The sequence below is a fragment of the Lepidochelys olivacea genome (assembly GCF_965140295.1).
Source record: "Lepidochelys olivacea isolate rLepOli2 genome assembly, chromosome: 20".
In the NCBI taxonomy this organism is placed as follows: domain Eukaryota; kingdom Metazoa; phylum Chordata; order Testudines; family Cheloniidae; genus Lepidochelys; species Lepidochelys olivacea.
Window position 1 is genome coordinate 5,883,539 of NC_140430.1, and position 18,982 is coordinate 5,902,520.

General features: G+C 45.8%; 1 protein-coding gene across 1 annotated transcript; it reads left to right on the forward strand.

The window, feature by feature from the left end:
- Positions 1 to 4,455: 4,455 nt before the first annotated feature.
- Positions 4,456 to 17,442, forward strand: LOC311510788 (keratin, type II cytoskeletal 6A-like). The gene is given in 11 exon segments (XM_084610768.1): positions 4,456 to 5,092; positions 5,096 to 5,437; positions 6,067 to 6,281; positions 8,856 to 8,868; positions 8,870 to 8,911; positions 10,695 to 10,790; positions 11,798 to 11,962; positions 12,917 to 13,063; positions 14,136 to 14,389; positions 15,510 to 15,544; positions 15,662 to 17,442. Coding segments are annotated over 11 exon segments (1,743 nt in total). The 5' UTR covers positions 4,456 to 4,915; the 3' UTR covers positions 15,919 to 17,442.
- The last annotated feature ends 1,540 nt before the right edge of the window (positions 17,443 to 18,982 follow it).

Below are 18,982 nucleotides of genomic sequence, written 5' to 3' on the forward strand. Positions count from 1 at the left end.
TTTCCTCTGTCTCCTCCGCAGGAGGTTGACGGGGTTGGTGCTGCGGGAGCCGGAGCTGCGGCTGGTCCTGTCGGCGTACGCCGATGACGTCCTCCTCGTGGTCCAGGACCCGGGCGACTTGACGCGAGTGGAGGCATGCCAAGCCATCTTTTCGGCAGCCTCCTCCGCCCGCGTCAACTGGGTCAAGAGCTCTGGCTTGGCGGTGGGGGGCTGGCGGCAGGTAAGCTCCCTCCCACCCGCGCTTCAGACCATCCGGTGGAGTGCCGGCCCTCTGCTCTATCTTGGCGTTTACCTTTCTGCCACGCACCCTTCTCCGCCGGAGAACTGGCAAAATTTGGAAGGCGGCGTGATTGAGCGGATCAGGAAATGGACGAGGCTACTCCGATGTCTCTCCCTTCGAGGGAGAGCACTGGTGCTTAACCAACTAGTCCTGTCCACGCTCTGGTACCGGCTCAACACCCTAGCCCCGGCCCCGGGTTTCCTGTCCCACCTCCGGAGATTGATTCTGGAGTTCTTTTGGTCAGGATTGCACTGGGCCCCTGTTGGAGTTCTCCACTTGCCCCTGAAGGAAGGAGGGCAGGGCCTGAAGTGTCTGTACACTCAGGTCCGCGTTTTCCGCCTCCAGGCCCTGCAGAGGCTCCTTTATAGTGCAGGTAGTTCGACGTGGAGCATATTGGCGCATGCCTTTTTACGCCGCTTCCATGGGCTCCGGTATGACCGACAGCTCTTTTATCTTTGTCCGAGAGGTTTTCCGCGAGACCTCTCCGGGCTGCCGGATTTCTACCAGGACCTCCTCCGGGCCTGGAAACTGTTTTCAACGACCAGGTCCGTGGCGGCCATCGTGGGGGCAGATCTCCTCACGGAGCCCCTGCTACACAACCCCCAACTTTGTGTGCAGGCGGCGGAGTCCCGCACGGTGCGCCAGAGGTTGGTCCTGGCGGGAGTTACGAGGGTCGGGGACCTCCTGGACTACGACCGGGGGGAATGGCTGGATCCCCTGACGCTCGCTCGACGCATGGGGCTCTCCAGCCTTCGCACCCCCCGGCGCGTGCTTCAGGAGGTGGAGGCCGCTCTGACCCCCGCCGCTCGGGCTTATGTTAGCCGAGCCTTGTGCGAGGGCGCGCCCCGCCCATCCCTTACCCCAGGCCCGCCGGACCTTTCCATCGGGCCCCTACCCTGCCGATCCCAACACACCCCTCATCCTTTCACTGCGAGCCGGCTGCATGAACTGCAACCGGTCGGTTTTCAAGTTGCATCACGGAAATATTTATATACACTTACGCTCCATACCCTTCATGCCCGCACCCTGGTGTCCCGCCCCGATACAAAGTGGCGAGATCTCTTACCACCTTTGGAGGGTGAGCAACCTCGGTGGGCCAGCCTGTACTCCACCTTGGTCCCGAGGCCCGTCGGGGACATCAGTTGGCGGCTCCTTCACGGGGCTGTGAGCACGGGCGTGTTTTTGACACGTTTTACCTCCCTTCCGGAGACTTGCCCTTTTTGCAACGTGCGGGAAACCCTGGCGCACGTCTATTTAGAGTGTGCCAGATTGCAGCCTCTTTTTCGGCTCCTCACAAATATTCTTTTGTGCTTTTGGCTTCATTTCTCCCCCCACCTCTTTATCTATACACTCCCCATCCGTGGCCCCACCAAGTCGCGGGATCTCCTGGTTAGCCTCCTCCTAGCCTTGGCTAAAACAGCCATTTATAAGACCAGAGAGCGGAGGTTGGCTCATGAGGCGTCCTGCGATTGCGAGGCCGTTTTCCGACTCTCAGTACATTCACGTATCCGGGCGGAGTTCCTCTGGGCAGCGTCCACCGACTCCCTTGACACCTTCGAGGAGCGGTGGGCGCTGTCCGGGGTTCTTTGCTCGGTGACCCCGTCCGGTTCCCTCCGTCTGACCCTCTGATTGAGGGAAAGAGCGAGAGCCGCCAGCCACAGCCGTTAGTTGCTGTGAATACCATCATTACTGCCTTCTAGGAGGGGTCCTATAATACATGGGTGTACCCCCCTCCCTCCCAACCACCCACCCCGCAGCCGTGCCCATCTTGTCGGGCACTTTCAGGAGAGGGAGGGTCGGTGACCCTGGGCGCGGCACTAGGTAACTCGAGAGGGTGGAAGACCATGAGTGTCGAGGAAGCCCCCCCGCTCTAGGCCACCAGGTAACTCAGGAGGGTGGAAGACCACGAGTGTCGAGGAAGCCCCCCCGCTCTGGGCCTGGGCTAACCTGAACACCTCTCCCTCCTGAAAGCTGTTGTGTTATACCTTTTGATTGCGTTGTTTTGTTGCTAAGTTTTTCTTTATCCTTTTGTATTCTCTGTAACTGTTACAAATAAATTTCCTTTCTGTTTCAAAAAAAAAACAAAAAAAAAAAAAACCTTCCCTGTTACCTTACCCAGGGAAAAGGGACCTACTTTACCTGGGGCTAATATATCTACCTTCTAGCACGCTTTTGTAGCCATCTGGCCTGACCCTGTCACATGTGTCTATAATTCTATACAGGCAGGAGCTACCCAAAAAAAGCGTGTAGAAGCATATTGGAATTCCAGTTTAACAGATGCAAAGAACCCTGTATAAATATATGCATAGTGATTCCTGTTTTAAGTGGCCAATGTGAAACCAGTTTATCCAAGTGGCCAGTGGTCTAGTGGGTCGTGTATTGGACAGAGACTCAGCAGACCTGGCTTCTAGTCTTAGTCAGGTCATTGGCCTTCTGGGTGACCTAGAGCAAATCATATGACCTGTTTGTGGCTTAATTTTCCCATGTGTAAAATGGGGATAATCATACTGGCCTGTAAAGAATGTTGAGATTTACTGATGCGAGGTACTAGGTGCTGTTATTTACATTTGTATTACCCTCAGCCTGCACCCAAGGGCTTGTTTACACGATGAGTTACTACATGGCACGCTGTAGATTCACACCCGGGCTTGCTGCGCAGTACCTTGACATGTAGACAAGCCTTAAGATCAGGGCTTCATTGTGCTAGGCACTTTGCAAATACAGAGTTAGAGATGGTCCCTGCTCTGAAGATCAAAAAGACAAAACTCAGGATGGGGAAAAATGGCATGTTTTACTTAAGATCGTGCAGCAGATCTGTGGTAGTGTGTGTCCCAGTCACTAGATCACGCTGGACTTCTAGGAAAAGGAGGGTCCACATTCATGTCATGTATGGGATATTTTGGGTGGGCTCTTAAGAAACTAGGTTGTGTCACAAAGCAGTCTTGCATTCAGGTTTCAGTCTGTTTAGTGAAACACAATAAAGGCACGTAACACTAGCCAATGTGACCATCACAACGCTGGTAGGCTTATTTTTTGCCCACAACAGTTTTCTTGCCGAGGTCAAATATCCTGGGATCAGTTCACCCAAATGTTCCTGATTTCATGTCAAAAGGCCACCTAACCTGTTGAAACCCCGTGAGACAGACCAACAGCCTAATGATGGGCTGTGATGTACAGGGCAACGCTGGGATTTCTCCTGTCCTCGCCAGCCCAGAAGGAATGGCTTTTCTAACCTGCAAGACTCCAGCATGGTAGGTTCCCCAGATACCTCAGTGGGTGGAGATCACTAGAACTATTCTAATGTAGTGTGGATGCAGGGCCCAGTGAGTGACTTGTGCTAAAAGCAGAACACCCCTTGCCATGAGCATACACATCATCATTAACTGAATGTAATATCCTGGCAAAAATATGTGCGAGCCAGTTCCCTGCGCAACCCACTAATGGGTCCGTGGTGGAGATGGGGCACTGGATGGGGTAGATTAAGCTCTGAGGTGGGCCGGAGAATCCTCTTGCTAGATGCCTGGCTGGTGGGTTTGGCTCACATGCTCAGGGGCATATTGATACACACATTTGGGGTCGGGAAGGCATTTTCCCCACAGGCCAACCTGAACTGGGGTGTTGGGGGTTTTGACCTTCCTCTGCAGCGTGGGGCGTGGATTGATTGCTAGGCTCATCAATGCCTATCTCACTGAATCAATTCCCTGCCATTGCAGGGGTCTTGGGCAGCGGTGTCACCTCCGTCTCTCTTGTTCTCTGCTTGCCAGATAGTGAATGACCTTGTCTTTTCTAGCCGAGGCTGAAAGGGGGACGCTAGATTGCAGACACTACACATTTGATTAGAACGGTTTGTAATGAAACGCCTCACATCTCTGCAAACCTAGGTATGTTCTCCAGCTAGCATGCGTTCATCGTCTTAAACAGGACCGAGACATGAAAATGGAGATTCACTTTTAACTAAGCAAACCCACAACCTCTTTTCACTGCTATAGTTCAGACCTCTTCCCTCTCTTCCCCTGGATTAAGAAAGTGATTTTGGAGAATGTAAATCAACATTTTTTTTCAAGCAAAAAGTTGATTTATGGGGCAATCCTGGGGTGTGTTGTGTTTTTTGTTTTTGTTTTGTCTTCTGAATTGTGAAAGGCAGCGTATTTTTTCTGAATTCACTAAACCAACACTTGCCAACAGGCTTTAAAAAGTCAGTGATCTGGATATAGGAAGGGTCTCACCCTAGGGCAAAATATGTCAAGGAATTTGAATGCTGTGTCATCGAAGTAAGACTCTGGATTATCTATTCTGGGTTGGTACAAGGAAAACACAAGTAATTTGAGGCAAACAAGAATTCCCAAAGACGACAGTACTGGTGCAGGTTTCTTAGCTCTTTGGGGTGTGTTTCAGGAAAGGTCAGGTTTTTTTGGCAGAGGGAAGAGGTGATGGCTCATTTAAGCCCAGGAATACAAAAAACGACACCTTTCTGCACTCCCCTGTTACCTAGGCAACTCCCTGAACAGATAAAAAGGAAGAGATTTGCACTGTCTTTAGAGGGACTCAACTGCTTTTGCCCTGGGACTTTCCTCTGGTAGCTCCCCCGTCAAGGTCTCCTTCTCTCTTCTCTTCTGCTGAAGGGGAGCTGCCGCTATGTCTCGCCAGTTTTCTGGCCAAAGCCTGGGAGGCAGCCTCGGGGGTTTCAGCTCCAGCTCTGCCCGTGTTAGTGGTGGGAACAAAGTCAGCTTCAGCACAGTGTCACGCGGAGGATGCACAGGCTCAGCCTGGAGTCCCAGAGGCTTTGGCAGTAGGAGCCTGCATAACTTGGGATGAAATAAAAGGATTTCCATTGGTGGATTTGGTGGCACTTGTGGAGGGTTTGGGGCTGGCAGCCACGTGGGTGGAGGGTTTGGCGGTGGTGCTGGGTCTGGGGGACAGTTCAGTGGTGGGCTCGGTGGTTGCTTTGGTGGTGGGGCTGGAGGAGGATTTGGTGGTGGATGGGATGGCCCTGGATTTCCTGTTTGTCCACCTGGTGGCATCCAAGAAGTGACCATCAACCAGAACCTCCTGACTCCTCTCAACTTGAAGATTGACCCAGAGATCCAGAAAGTGCGGAAAGAGGAAAGGGAGCAGATGAAGACCCTGAACAACAAATTTGCCTCCTTCATTGACAAGGTGAGATGGGTGGGGGAAGGGACACTATTGCTCCTAGAGACCCCACACAAGATCAGCACCCCCCTGCAGCCCCACTGCCTGTGACTGTACAAACACTTTGCAAAAGAGAGCCCCTTCCCCCAAAGAGCTTACACTGAAAATAGACGAGGCAAAGCGTGGGAGGGGAAGTGACTTGCTCAAGGTCACAGAGAAGGTTATTGGTAGACTAGGGAATTGAACCATGGATTGCTGCTCTACCTACCGGATCATTAGCATTGGTTACCAAGGCAACAAATTGTACGATATATTCCCTGCTAAATGTCATCTCCCATCTGGTCAACACCATCCATTCTTCTAATCCATTGGTGTCTCTGTAATGAAAAAACTCAAGTTTCTTTTGCCTATGACTGAGAATTTTGTCTGGAAAAAAATCCCTCCACAAATATTTGATTCTGCTGTTCAAGGAGGTTTTTTTCCTGTTTATCCAAGAGGATTCTGGAGCAGGGTTACTGAGTCATTGCTTTCAGGATAGTTGTATCAGGGAAAAGGTTAAACTCACTAGACCTGGTCAACAACAAAAAGCAAACAAACGAAAAAGAAAGATGAAAATTTTAACTAATCTTTTTCAACCACTCTCTTTTGGCTTTCAGGTCCGATTTCTAGAACAGCAGAATAAAGTTCTGGAGACAAAATGGAAACTCTTGCAGGAACAGGGCCAAGGACCCATTAAAAAGAACCTTGACCAGCTATTTGAGGCTTATATCAATGGCTTGAGAAAGCAGCTAGGTGGCCTGTTAAATGAGAGGAGGCAGCTGGATACCGAGCAGAAGAGCTTCCAAGATCTGGTGGAGGATTTTAAGAACAAGTAAGGAAATAATAACGAAGTATAATCATTGCAGTCAGACTCCAGTCAGAGAGCTGAGAAGCCAATTGGAAATTTGCCAAAGTTCAGATTCTTTGGTTCTGGCGTTTGGTCTGGATCAATTTCTAATAATAATTAGAGCTGGTGGAAATTTTCTGAAGTTTGATTTTTTGATCAATTTTGATCACGCATTTTTACTGCTCTAAAAAGTCAAAATTTGAAATAATGGTGAAATTTTTACTGACATTTCAAATTTGGACTAAAAAAAAAGGACAAAATGGTCACAGAAATTGAATCACGTTTCAATCAGCTGTAGAGATGGTTTAACAAAACACCTTCAAAATTTGAAATGTGGATGAAATGTCCATAAAAATATCAAATGGTGAGAAAAGAAATTGTCAAAATGGTCATGAAAATTTCATCCTGTCTTTCAATCAGCTGTAGAAATGGTAATTTTTTTTTCAAAATGTGATGAAATTTGTCATCAGAATTTTGAATTTTGACAAGGAAGGATACAATTTTCATGAATTGTCTCAACTCATTTTTCTACCGGCACTAATAAGGTGAATGTGAATGATGGTTCTGATTGAAAGAGAATAATCTTCTTGCAGAGATTTATTATAGTTGACCTGTTCCCTAATTAGGAATGGACTATTAAGATTTAATTGTATTCTATCCGTGGACAGATCCCACTCTAACTTGCTCTTGGGTAATTTGAAATCAGTCGGGTTTTACCTTTGTGTCAAGGCAGAAATGGAAGAAAATGGATTTCTTTGCGGGTGGGACTTTTGAAAGCAATTCGCCAAGATGGAGATTTAACAAAATCCCCTGCTCTCGGATGTGAATAATGTGGGATGTAATCTCACTGGTAGGGCCCTACCAAATTCATTTTGGTCAATTTCACAGTCGTAGGTTTTTTAAAATCATAAATTTCATGATTTCAGCTAGTTAAATCAGAAATTTCACAGTGTTGTAATTGTAGGAGACCTGACCCAAAAAGGAGTGCGGGTGGGGGTGTTTGCAAGGTTATTGTAGGGGAGAGTTGTGATACCGCTACCCTTACTTCTGCACGGCTGCTGGTGCCTTCAGAGCTGGGCAGCTGGAGAGCGGTGGCTGCTGGCCCGGAAGGCAGAGCCGCTGCCAGCAGCAGCACAGAAATAAGGGTGGTCTGGCACGGTATTGCCACCCTTACTTCTGCACGGCTGCTGGTGGGGCGCCCCCTTCAGATCTGGGCGCCTGGCTAATGACCGCCACTCTCTGGCCACTCAGCTCTGAAGGCAGCATTGAAGTAAAGGTGGCAATACCGAGATCCCCCCCCTAAAATAACCTTGTGATCCCCCTGTAACTCCCTTTTGAGTCAGGACCCCCAATTTGGTCTCCCCTGTGAAATCTTTATTGTATGTGGTGAAAGACCAGATTTGGGTGGAGGGATAGCTCAGTAGTTTGAGCATTGGCCTGCTAAACCCAGGGTTGTGAGTTCAATCCTTGAGGGGGCCATTTAGGGATTGGGGCAAAAATTGGGGATTGGTCCTGCTTTGAGCAGGGGGTTGGACTAGATGACCTCCTGAGGTCCCTTCCAACCCTGATATTCTATGATTTCACAGGGGTAGACCAGATTTCATGGTCCGTGGTGCATTTTTCATGTCCGTGAATTTGGTAGAGAGAGAATGGCAGAGAACGATCAGTTTGACTGGATGGGTTCCATGATTCTTGTTCCAGAGCTATGAGAAATCCACAAACATTCCTAGGGTCTAAACTTATGGGCTCACAGAAGTCAACAAAATCCTTTGATCCTTCACTGAACCTGTTCTCTCAGCTCACACGCATCCCTCATGCAAGTGCATGGACAGTGAGAAAAGTTTTCACCTCTACAATCCCACCATATTGGAGGATTTTAAATACAGATTAGACAAACATCTGTCAGAGGTGGTTTAGGTATACTTAATCCTACCTCAGCATGGGGAGATGGACTAGTCTAGATGACCACTGGAGGTCCCTTCTAGTCCTATACTTCTAGGATATTGTTACATATAATATAGAGAGTCCTTTAAAACAAAGCTGTACAAAACACTAGAAAATGTACAATTTGTTAAGCCATTTTAGGGGTGGCCCAGATGACCGGATAGGTGTTTGCACTGCTAAGTCTCTGAGAGATCATGATTCAATACTTGAGTGCAGTTATATCATAATAAATTGGGCTATCAGACATAGTATGGAAGTACTACTTTGTGTGCTTAATTTTGCAAACACTTGCTATCGGGTGCGAAGTTTGCTACCATGAGTAGCCCCACTGAAGTGAAAGAAGCTCCTCATGGAGGTCACATGCTACTCTCGGTAGTAAGTATTTGCATCATTGGACTCTATGTTGGGTTGGGTGTTTTAGAAAGATGGCAGCAATCAATTTGTTCGTTTGGGAAGGCAAAATGTTGCTGTTTGTCCATAAATCCTCAAACATGGTGGTAGATTTTGACAAAGATTTCTGACCCATTTCCAGTAGCCTCTTTGTCTTGTTGCCAATGACTTAGGCAAGAATAAAAATAAGCAACTGGACCCTATTTTATTCCTTCCACTCAACAGGTATGAGGACAGGTATGAGGACAGCTGTGGAGAATGACTTTGTGGGCCTGAAAAAGGTGAGCCAACCAGCGGGGTAAAAATCCACAGGAAGCTTTAAGCAATGAACAGAAAACGGTTGGGATTATTAGGAACTGTTTGTTTAAAACTGCCCCCCAAAGGGAGCATTAATAATTTGCTGATCATCAACAACCAATGACTTGATAAGCAATAACTGCTACAATTTTAAACTGTAATTATATGTTTAGAGAGAGCAGTTCTCTTGAGTCAATAATAACAGACCCCTGATAAGTCATCTTTGATTGGATTTATTGAAGTAACAGTTAGTAAAAACAGCATATAGACAGAGAGGCAAACAGGTACTGTTGAAGACCTCCCTGGAGTTTGCAGATGGCCTGCATCCAGTCTGCAGAGGGTCTTACTTCTCCTATGATTTAGGAGCCACTATACCTTTGTTACCCGTATTGTGTGTCTTCTGGTTCTTATCTATTTCCTTTTTTGCTGCGCACTTTTTATCTGGGGCTATTTTCAAAGTTCTTTGTTCCACTGCATATCCTGTGGTTAGTACACTGCTGAGATAGCACATTTTGAAGACTGTTTTACGAGCTAAGAGTTGCTGCTCAGTAAAATCCCACTCTTTAAAGTTAGCTTCATCTTAACGGAGGACCACCGAGCGAATCTTGCTCCCCTACACACCTTAAGATCTTGGCCTTTCTTGAGTTTGGACCAACTTCCATTGGTGAGAGAAACAACACACAGATCTTCTTCAGGTCTGAGTTTCAGAAGAAAGTTCAGGTCAGGCTGATATAGTAGCAAAATAGATCAGGAAAAAGGTCGTTAGGTACAAATGTTTCTACTGCTGAAAACGAAGTACACAAACTGTGTAGACCAGGGGTTGGCAACCTTCGGCAAAATGCCTTGCAGCTCACCAGCGGATTACCCTGATGGGCTGCGTGCCGAAGGTTGCCAACCCCTGGTGTAGAAAAATACACAACTTACACAGATGCATGCCTCTTTTATTTTTGCACAAGATTAGCCTTAATTGAATAGGTATTTTACTCCATTATTATTTTTTATTTATATTGCAATAGAACCTGGGAGCTCTAGTCCTGGCCCAAACCCTGTTATGCTAGGTGCTGTACAAACACAAGACAAAAAAATGGTCCCTGCCTCAAAGAGCTTATAATCAAAGTATAGTAAGACAAAAGAGTAGAGGCAGAGAGACAGATAGAGAGCACAAGAAAACAATGAGACAATATCGTATGAGTATGCAGTGAAATACCCTTCCTTCATACCCAATTCAGCTTGTCCCAGCTCCAGGTTTACTGTAGGCAGACTAACATTAGAGACCATTTTTTGGAAGCATCACTAATAAAAGTGATTAGAAGTTTTTTGTCCAAACTTTTTTTGCCCAAAAATGCAGTTTTCGTCAAAACCGAAAAGTTTAGAAAAATGTGTCAATGTTGAGGAAACTTCGTTTTGAGTAAAAAACGAAAGAAAGTGTTTTGATGCCCAAATGTCCCAGTTTGATATTTTTGGAAAGGAGCATTTCACTTTTTCATTTAAAAAGTATTTTTAAAAGTTAAAAAAGATCAAAATCAGAAGAAAATGTTTCACTTTTATTGAGAAAACAGTTCAATTGACCCCAAATTATTATTCCCTGAGCTGTGCAGGAAATTTCAAAATTTCCTGGTTTCGTTTAATTTCAGAGCCGGAAAAAATATCTTAATCATGGATTTTCCTGCAAAATGAATCTGGTTTCTGTCCAGCTCTAATTAGACACCTGAATTTATTAGCCTCAGGAGATGGAAAGATTCACTCTGTTACCGATCTTTCCTTTAGGAGATGGATGCTGCCTACATGAACAAGATGGAGCTGCAAGCGAAACTAGACTCCCTGACTGATGAGATCAACTTCCTGAGATGTCTGTATGAGGTGGTGAGAAGGCTTGCTATTCTCTTGGTCGCCTGGGGAATGCAGCCCTGGAGTGCTAATTCTAAATAGCTGGATGGTACCATTAGGTAGCTGGGGATTGGGATATTTGGCTTTCTGAGGATGAATATTCCTCTTTAAAATATATTGATGTCAACTGTGTAGGATAGGGTTTGTGTCTTAGCAGCCTCTCTCCAATTTAAACTGAAGCAGCACCAGCGTCTAAATAGATTCTTAGTGTTTAAGGCCAGAAGGGACCATTGTGATCATCTAGTCTGGCCTCCTGTATAATATGGCCAAAGAACTCACCCAGAAATTTCTGTATTAACCCCATAACGTCTTTGTAAGCAAGAGCATCTCATATAGAAAGATGTCCGGTCTTGATTCAAAGACTTCATGTGATGGAGACTCCATCCCCAGGCAAGTTGTTCCAGTTGGTTAAATCATCCTCACTGCTATTAAAAATGTGAACCCTACCTCTAGTCTGAATGTGTCTAGTTTCACCTTCCAACCACTAGATCCCGTTATGCCTTTTGCTGTTATGTTAAAGAACTGTCTACTATCAGAAATCTCTTCCCTGTGAAGATACTTGTAGAGTGAGATCAAGACATCTCTTAAACCTCTCTTGGACAAAGTCTACTGACTTGGGAGGACCCAACTTGTGATACATTTAAAGCGGGGGCTGATTTTCAGGAAGTGCTTCTGAAATCAGGCCTCTTGAAGGTGTCTCATGCTGGGCACTCCAAATCACTAGGCGGTTCAGAAAATTCAGGCCAACCGCGCTAGTCATGGAGGATCTGAAATGGAGAAGGACTGAGAAAGAGGAACATATACAATGAGAAACACAGGTTTCAGAGTAACAGCCGTGTTAGTCTGTATTCGCAAAAAGAAAAGGAGTACTTGTGGCACCTTAGAGACTAACCAATTTATTAGAGCATGAGCTTTCGTGAGCTACAGCTCACTTCATCAGAGAAACACAGTGCGGCTAAAGCCCACGTTTATGGGACTTGCAGGAACTGTCTCAGATGCAGCAGACCGTTTCCAACACCTCCATGGTCCTGTCTATGGACAACAGCCGAAACCTAGACTTGGACAGCATCATCCGGGAGGTCAAAGCACGGTACGAGGAGATTGCTCAGAGGAGCCGAGAGGAGGCAGAGTCTTGCTACCAGTGCAAGGTGAGTCCTCCAGCATCTAGGGTCCTGATCATGCCTTGCATGAGAGCTTTGCCATTGGCTTCAGTGGATGCAGGGAGTTTGGATGCAAAACGCCATATGCCACTGGGCAAATATAAACCCAATGCTATCCTGTACAGCTGAGTAGCAACTGCCATCCACAGGGAGGATGCTCTGTCTTTTCATACGCAGCTTTGGCCAAGGCAAAGAGGCCGTCACCTCCCTGGTGCTGCAGACCAAGATGATTGCGGAGGTCTAAGCTGTGATGGGAGTGGTGTGTGTGTAGGGATGGTGCTCCATAAGGTATTTGCTCTCCCTCCTTTACTCATCTCAACACTGTGTCTCTGCTGCCATAGCACTTACTCACAACTTGACTAAGCCGTGCACATAAGACGCAAGCGATCCCAGTTCGTGCTGTAGTGCAGTTCCACAGTGGGTCCTTAGATGGTTAGAACCCAAAGTGCCCCTTTGCCCAGGAACGTGAAGTAATGCCCCACTATTGCTGGCAGCCACAGGTGTGAGCATCCCACATGCATTTCCAAAATGCAAGCTTCCTCAGTAGTAGCAATTCCCCCAAGTGAGTGGCAAAAGGAGAGGGCAAGGAAAAACAGCCGGTCCCATGAGTTATGAACCTCTGCTACAAATGCAACCCACTGATGAGTGTATCCCACTGGGCTGATCCACAAAGGGTATGAATTGCCAGCTCCCTCACCCTCCAAGTTCTGCAGCTTTAGCTCAAGTAGCAGCTCATATTTTTTAGTTTTGGAGGTCCCCGGTTCAATCCCTGGTATGTCGACCAAGAGGACGGCCATCTCCCCACTTGGAATACTCTACTGGATTCTTCTGAACAGTGTCCTCTTTGGGAGATAACTCACGGGGTGATGATGGTTTGCTGCAAAGAGTATACACACTAGCCTTTGTCTGACACCACCTGGTTATGTTGTTTCTGAACACCAGTTTGAAGAGCTGCAGGTGACAGCTGGGAAACACAGAGACAGTCTACGAGACAGCAAGAGCGAGATCTCAGAGCTTAACCGGATGATCCAAAGGCTGTGGGCTGAAATAGAAAATGTGAAGAAGCAGATATGGCTTTTTTTCATGCACGTGAGTGTGAACCCGGGATGAATTCTTTTAGCATTTCACTGGTAGATGTAGCGCTCATGAGGAACTTTCCATTGCAATGATTTTTCTATTAGAAAAAGCCCTTTTCATAAAATTTCAATTTTCTTTTGGGAAAATCAAAATGGCAGCTCCCCAGCTTCCTGCCAGGAAAGCTCTTGTTAATTTCACTTCCTGCCTGGAGAAAACAAATTTGACTAGAGCCTTCTCCTAAAATGGATTTTTTCTGCAAATCCCTTCCATGAAAAATTTCACATCTTTGGCTTTTTGCCCCAATTTGGTATTTTTTTAAACAAAAATACACATTTCCATTTTCCAGTTCTGTTCATGTCAGGAAGTGTCCTGTCTAAAGAAAAGCATTGAGGTCTGTCTGTCTCCCTATAGACTCAACAACAGCTAAGCGCTGATGAGTATTTAACATAATTTCTATGACAATACCCCTTGTCCTTCTAGTTTTGTCTAGTCTAGTTGCCTTTCTTGAGTGGTGACTACAATCTTGTCAATTCTTGTGATTTTTAATCACACATTGCATGGTATTTGGTCTTTTTTTAAAGCTCCAGCTCCTGGAATCAGGTGAGGACATGAGGTTTTCAGCTTTCTTTTAAGAAAGGGCCTCATGATTGCAGAGACGAAGCTTGAACACTACAGTCTCCAAAACCAGAAGGCTGATAAAAAGAAGTCCCAGCTTATTTAGTATGATCTCATGATTTTATGGTGCCATGATTTCTGAACACCTGGGCAATACTGTGACTGCTGCTTTTATCAGATTGTGCCATGAGCTTCTGAAGTGTTTCATTTGTGGCCGGTTTTGGGATTTGGACCATGGTTGCAAATGAAAACCATTGTGGTGATCTCACTCTTGTTGCAAAATCTGAGCTAATGTTAAACTCCAGCAGCCTGATTCTCCCTTGTTCAGTCATTTATACCAGTGCACATGGAATGTAAACCACTATCATACCAGAATGGCAGTGGTTTACGCTCACTTTGCACCATTGTCACTGACATACACTACCGGGCAAAAGAGGATCAGGCCTGTGTTTTTCTGTGCTACCCTCAGCAGAATCCATCAGATGTTTGTCTGGCCTTGCAGTGTGAAAAGCTGCAGACCTCCATTGCTGAGGCCGAGCAGCAAGGTGAGCTGGTCCTCAAAGACGCCAAGGGCAAACTGGCTGAGCTGGAGGATGCCCTGCAGAAGACCAAGGCAGACTTGGCGCGTCAGCTGCGGGAGTACCAGGAGCTGATGAACATCAAGCTGGCTCTGGATATCGAGATCGTCACCTACAGGAAGCTGCTGGAAGGAGAAGTATGCAGGTTAGGGCAATATAATGAGGACCAGATCTTTTGAAGTCAATGGGGAAACTTAGCGCATGTCATACTCACCCTTTTAAAACAATGCCCCTAACTCCCTGGCAACTAAGAAGGCAGTCTGAATAATATTGGCATATTAGCATTTAGGACATGCTGCTGCTTTAAGAGCAAGAGGTGGTCTAGTCTAGTGGATAGGGCTCTGGGTAGGCACTCAGGCGACATGAGTTCTAGTCTGTCACTGATCTGCTGGGTGACCTTAAGCAAGATTATGTGCCTTTAGCCTTGTCTACCCTAATGTTGTAAGTCAGTCTAAGTTATGAGAGTTAAGTGATGTAACTTACATTGGTTTGAAGTGGTTCTCCACTGCACTATGTCAATGGGAGACACTCCTTCCACTTAGCTTCCTTCTCTCATTGAGGTGGATTAATTAATCACAGTGTGTGGTGAAGACCAGCCCCAAATTGTTTCACAGTTTAGCTTGCAAACTCTTTTGAGACAGGAACTGTCTACTGCTCTGTGTCTGTGCAGGGCCCTGATCTTGGTTGGGGCTTTTTGCTGCTATGGCAAAACAAATAATAGTAATGAAGAGAATACAGATCTTGTTTAATTGTACTGACTAGTTCCATCAATGCTCTTCCATTGAAAAATGCAGTTTTTTAGGAATTGAAATGTTTTGTGGAAGTTTGTTTTGATTTTGAGAATTTTTCAACAGGAAAAAGTTGGAATGTTCCCTTTTGATAGCATCATTTGGACTAATTTCATTTTGACTTTTAGATGATAGGAGAATATTAATTTTAACATTATATTACATTTAGTAGCATGTGTACAGAATACATATATTATAGTTAATATTTTAATACAATACAAAAGTCAAAACAACACTGTTATGAATAAGTTTGAAATGTTTCTTTCATGGCAAATTTCAAAATTTCAGCTTTTCATTCTGAACTGGAATAATTTTTTACGCCCAAAACATTGGAATATCCTGCAGAATGGAAATTCCAGTTCCCGACCAGAAACTGACCCTGGCCTTCAGCAGATGAAATATCAATGATTGCAGGGTTCCTAGCAGTATAACGGCTCTGTTGCATGTGTAACCCGTACCACTTTCTTTCCCTTGCAGAATGTCTGGAGAATGCCAAAGTTCTGTGAGTATCTGTAAGTCGCTGGCACATTCATCTTGTTCTGTTAGAGGTGGTGTCCGGTTGTGGGTTGTGCGGTAGGACTCCTGGGCTTGCTTCTGGAATAACCAACTGCCTTTGTTTTCCTCCGCAGCCATGGTGGGTGGCAGCTTAACCTCTGGAGGTGGACTTGGAGGTGGGATTTGCCTTGGAGTAGGAGGAGGCAGTGGTGATGGAATAGGTTTCAGTTCCGGAAGTGGAAGAGGTGGATATGCCTTAGGTGGAGGATCCACCTCTGGAGGAGGAAACAATGGAGGCAGGGGAGGGTACGGATCTGGAGGCAGGTCCAGCACCATTGCGAAAACAACCATCACGTCCACATCGGTGAAATCGACAAGCAGGAGAGTCTAGAAGATGGTGCCTTCTCTTATCATCTAATGGCTGCAGCTCAGCCCCTCCAGCCAACCCTGACAACCGAAAGAGAAATGAGCGGTGTCCGTTACAGCTCCATAACCTGCTATGTATTGCCTCGAAGGGACCAACTGTCATGGTGACAACTGTCACCTAACCAGTTGTCATGGTAGTGACACCTACTCTCCCTCTAGGTTTAAGCCAGGTACCATAATCTAGTTAAAACTACACCATGAAATAAACTATGGTGGATAATGGTCAAGATTTTGAAAAGTGGCTATCAATATGGGGTACCTCCAATTCTGAATGACCAGCTTGAAATTCTGTAAAGGGGCTGATTTTGAGAAAGAAGGGAGGACACACCCCCTAGAAATCAAGCCCCTTTAAGGTGACTCCAGTGAAGCATCAAAAACTGCAGCACACAAAATCTCTCGTCACTTTTGAAAACCTTGGCCAATCAGACAAAACATACATGCCTAGCTTAACTCCATAGACTTCAGAACCATCATACCAGAAACAGATTTGAGCCCAAGAGAGTGATATTCCATCAGCAACCTGTAGGGAAAAAATTCCTATGCAGTAATATTCAGAAAATTAAACACTTGTGCATATATCAAGAAAATGACTTTATCCCATAAAATAAATTAAATGGATTTACGATGTTAAAAATTTGGGCTGGATCCTGGTATAAATTGGTGCAGCTTCACTGAAGTCAGTGTTTTACACTAACTAAGGATTTAGCCCCTTTTTGAGTAAGGGCTTGTCTATACTTGCAGCTAAATCAGCACTGCTGTGATCGATACAGAGGTGTCAATTTAGCAGGTCTGGTGAAGACAGATTAAGTCAATGGCAAAGCGCTCTCCTGCCGACTTCTGTACTCCACCTCCCCGAGAAGCAGAAGGTAAATCAGCAGGAGAGCACTGTAGACACTGCTGTAAGTCGACCTAAGTGACATCGACTTCAGTTATGTAACTTAGCCCTGGTCTACGCTAGGTCTTTAGGTCGAATTTAGCAGCATTAAATCGATGTAAACCTGCACCCGTCCACACGATGAAGCCCTTTATTTCGACTTAAAGGGCTCTTAAAATTGATTTCCTTACTCCACCCTTGACAAGTGGATTAGTGCTTAAATCGGCCTTGCCGGGTCGAATTTGGGGTACTGTGGACACAATTCGATGGTATTCCCCTCCGGGAGCTATCCCAGAGGGCTCCATTGTGACTGCTCTGGACAGCACTCTCAACTCAGATGCACGATTGTCTGCCATTGCTCTGACGGAGGGAGGGGCGACTGATGACATGGCTTACAGGGTTGGCTTACAGGGAGTTAAAATCAACAAAGGGGGTGGCTTTACATCAAGGAGTATTTCAGGCAGGACTTCATGGAGGGTTCCAGTAAGAAATGGTGCACCTAAGTTATTGTTCTTATTGGAACAAGCAGGTTGGTCTGGCCTCTGATTGATACATGACTAGATTTACCTCGCTGCACCTTCTCTGTGAGTGACTGCAGTGTGACCTAGAGGAATGAGTCCCCTAGATGGTGGGTGGGTGGGTGGGTGGGGGGTTGCAAATGAGTACAAAACAAATCTGGTCTATTTCTTGTTTTGATCCACTCCATCTATCTTTTACATCTTTGGCTGGCAGCAGACGGTGTAGAGGGACTGCATGCCATCCACATCTTATGGCTGCTCGGCAGAAGATGGTACAATAGGACTGCTAGCCATCCTCATCTCTTGCCTGCCCGGCAGAAGATGGTACAAGAGGACTGCTAGCAATCCGTATTTCCGGCCTTCTCACCATAAGATGGTTCAATAGGACTGACTGCAGGACTAAAGAGAATGACCTGATCAGGTCACTCCAAATTTAGTCCCTGCACCCATGTCTGCCCAGGCGCTCCTGATCAACCTCACAGTGGCAACCAGGAGCACCTCGGACATGACGATGATGGCTACCAGTTCTACTGTACCATCTGCTGCCATAAGGCAATGGGTTGCTGCTGCTGTGTAGCAATGCAGTACCACGTCTGCCAGCACCCAGGAGATATACGGTGACAGTGAGCTGAGCGGGCTCCATGCTTGCCGTGGTATGGTATCTGCATGGGTAACCCAGGAAAAAAGGCGCAAAACGATTGTCTGCCCTTTCTTTCATGGAGGGAGGGAGGGAAGGGGGGCCTGATGACATGTACCCAGAACCACCCGCGACAACGTTTTAGCCCCATTAGGCATTGGGATCTCAACCCAGAATTCCAATGGGCAGCGGAGACTGCGGGAACTGTGGGATAGCTACCCATAGTGCAACACTCCGGAAGTCGATGCTTGCCTCGGTACTGTGGAAGCACTCCACCGAGTTAATGCACTTAATGCACTTAGAGCATTTTCTGTGCGGACACACACACTCGAATATATAAAACCCATTTCTAAAAAACTGACTTCTATAAATTCGACCTAATTTCATAGTGTAGACATACCCTTACATAACTGAAGTAGCATACTTTAGGTCGACTTACAGCTTTAGGTTAGACCAGCCCTCAAACAAGTATTTCCAGCAGCTGAGAAATTCTACCCCATCTGATATTTTTCTCCAATGAGCTGATAAGCTTCACCAGCCTATAGTTCTTCAAAAGAAAATATATAATATCTACAGCTAATTCTAGGTGTGCTTTTATGTAATGGTCATGAAGCAACTTTTGCTTGTCTTTTTTCAGTTCCTTTTCTTGCTGTGTGATGCATTGTATCTCATTGAACTTTACAGTAAGAAATACAATGGGTTAGTTTGGTTTTTGCCCAAGGAATTTATTATTGTTATTTATTACATTGTAATAATTACAAACCCATTGAAAGATCTGAAAGCATTTGATCAACTCTGGTACATGTAGGCAGGAAATATTCATTGTTTTCCCCTGGACAAAATTTTTGAATTAAAACAAAAAGATAATTTTATATAAAAAACATTTCTACAAAGCTTTTCAAATTTTCATAACAAAACCAAACAGAACCAAACCTCCCCTGCCCCAAAACCATAAAAAAAATTCAGCAATGGAAAATTGAAAACTTTCACCAGATTGGAC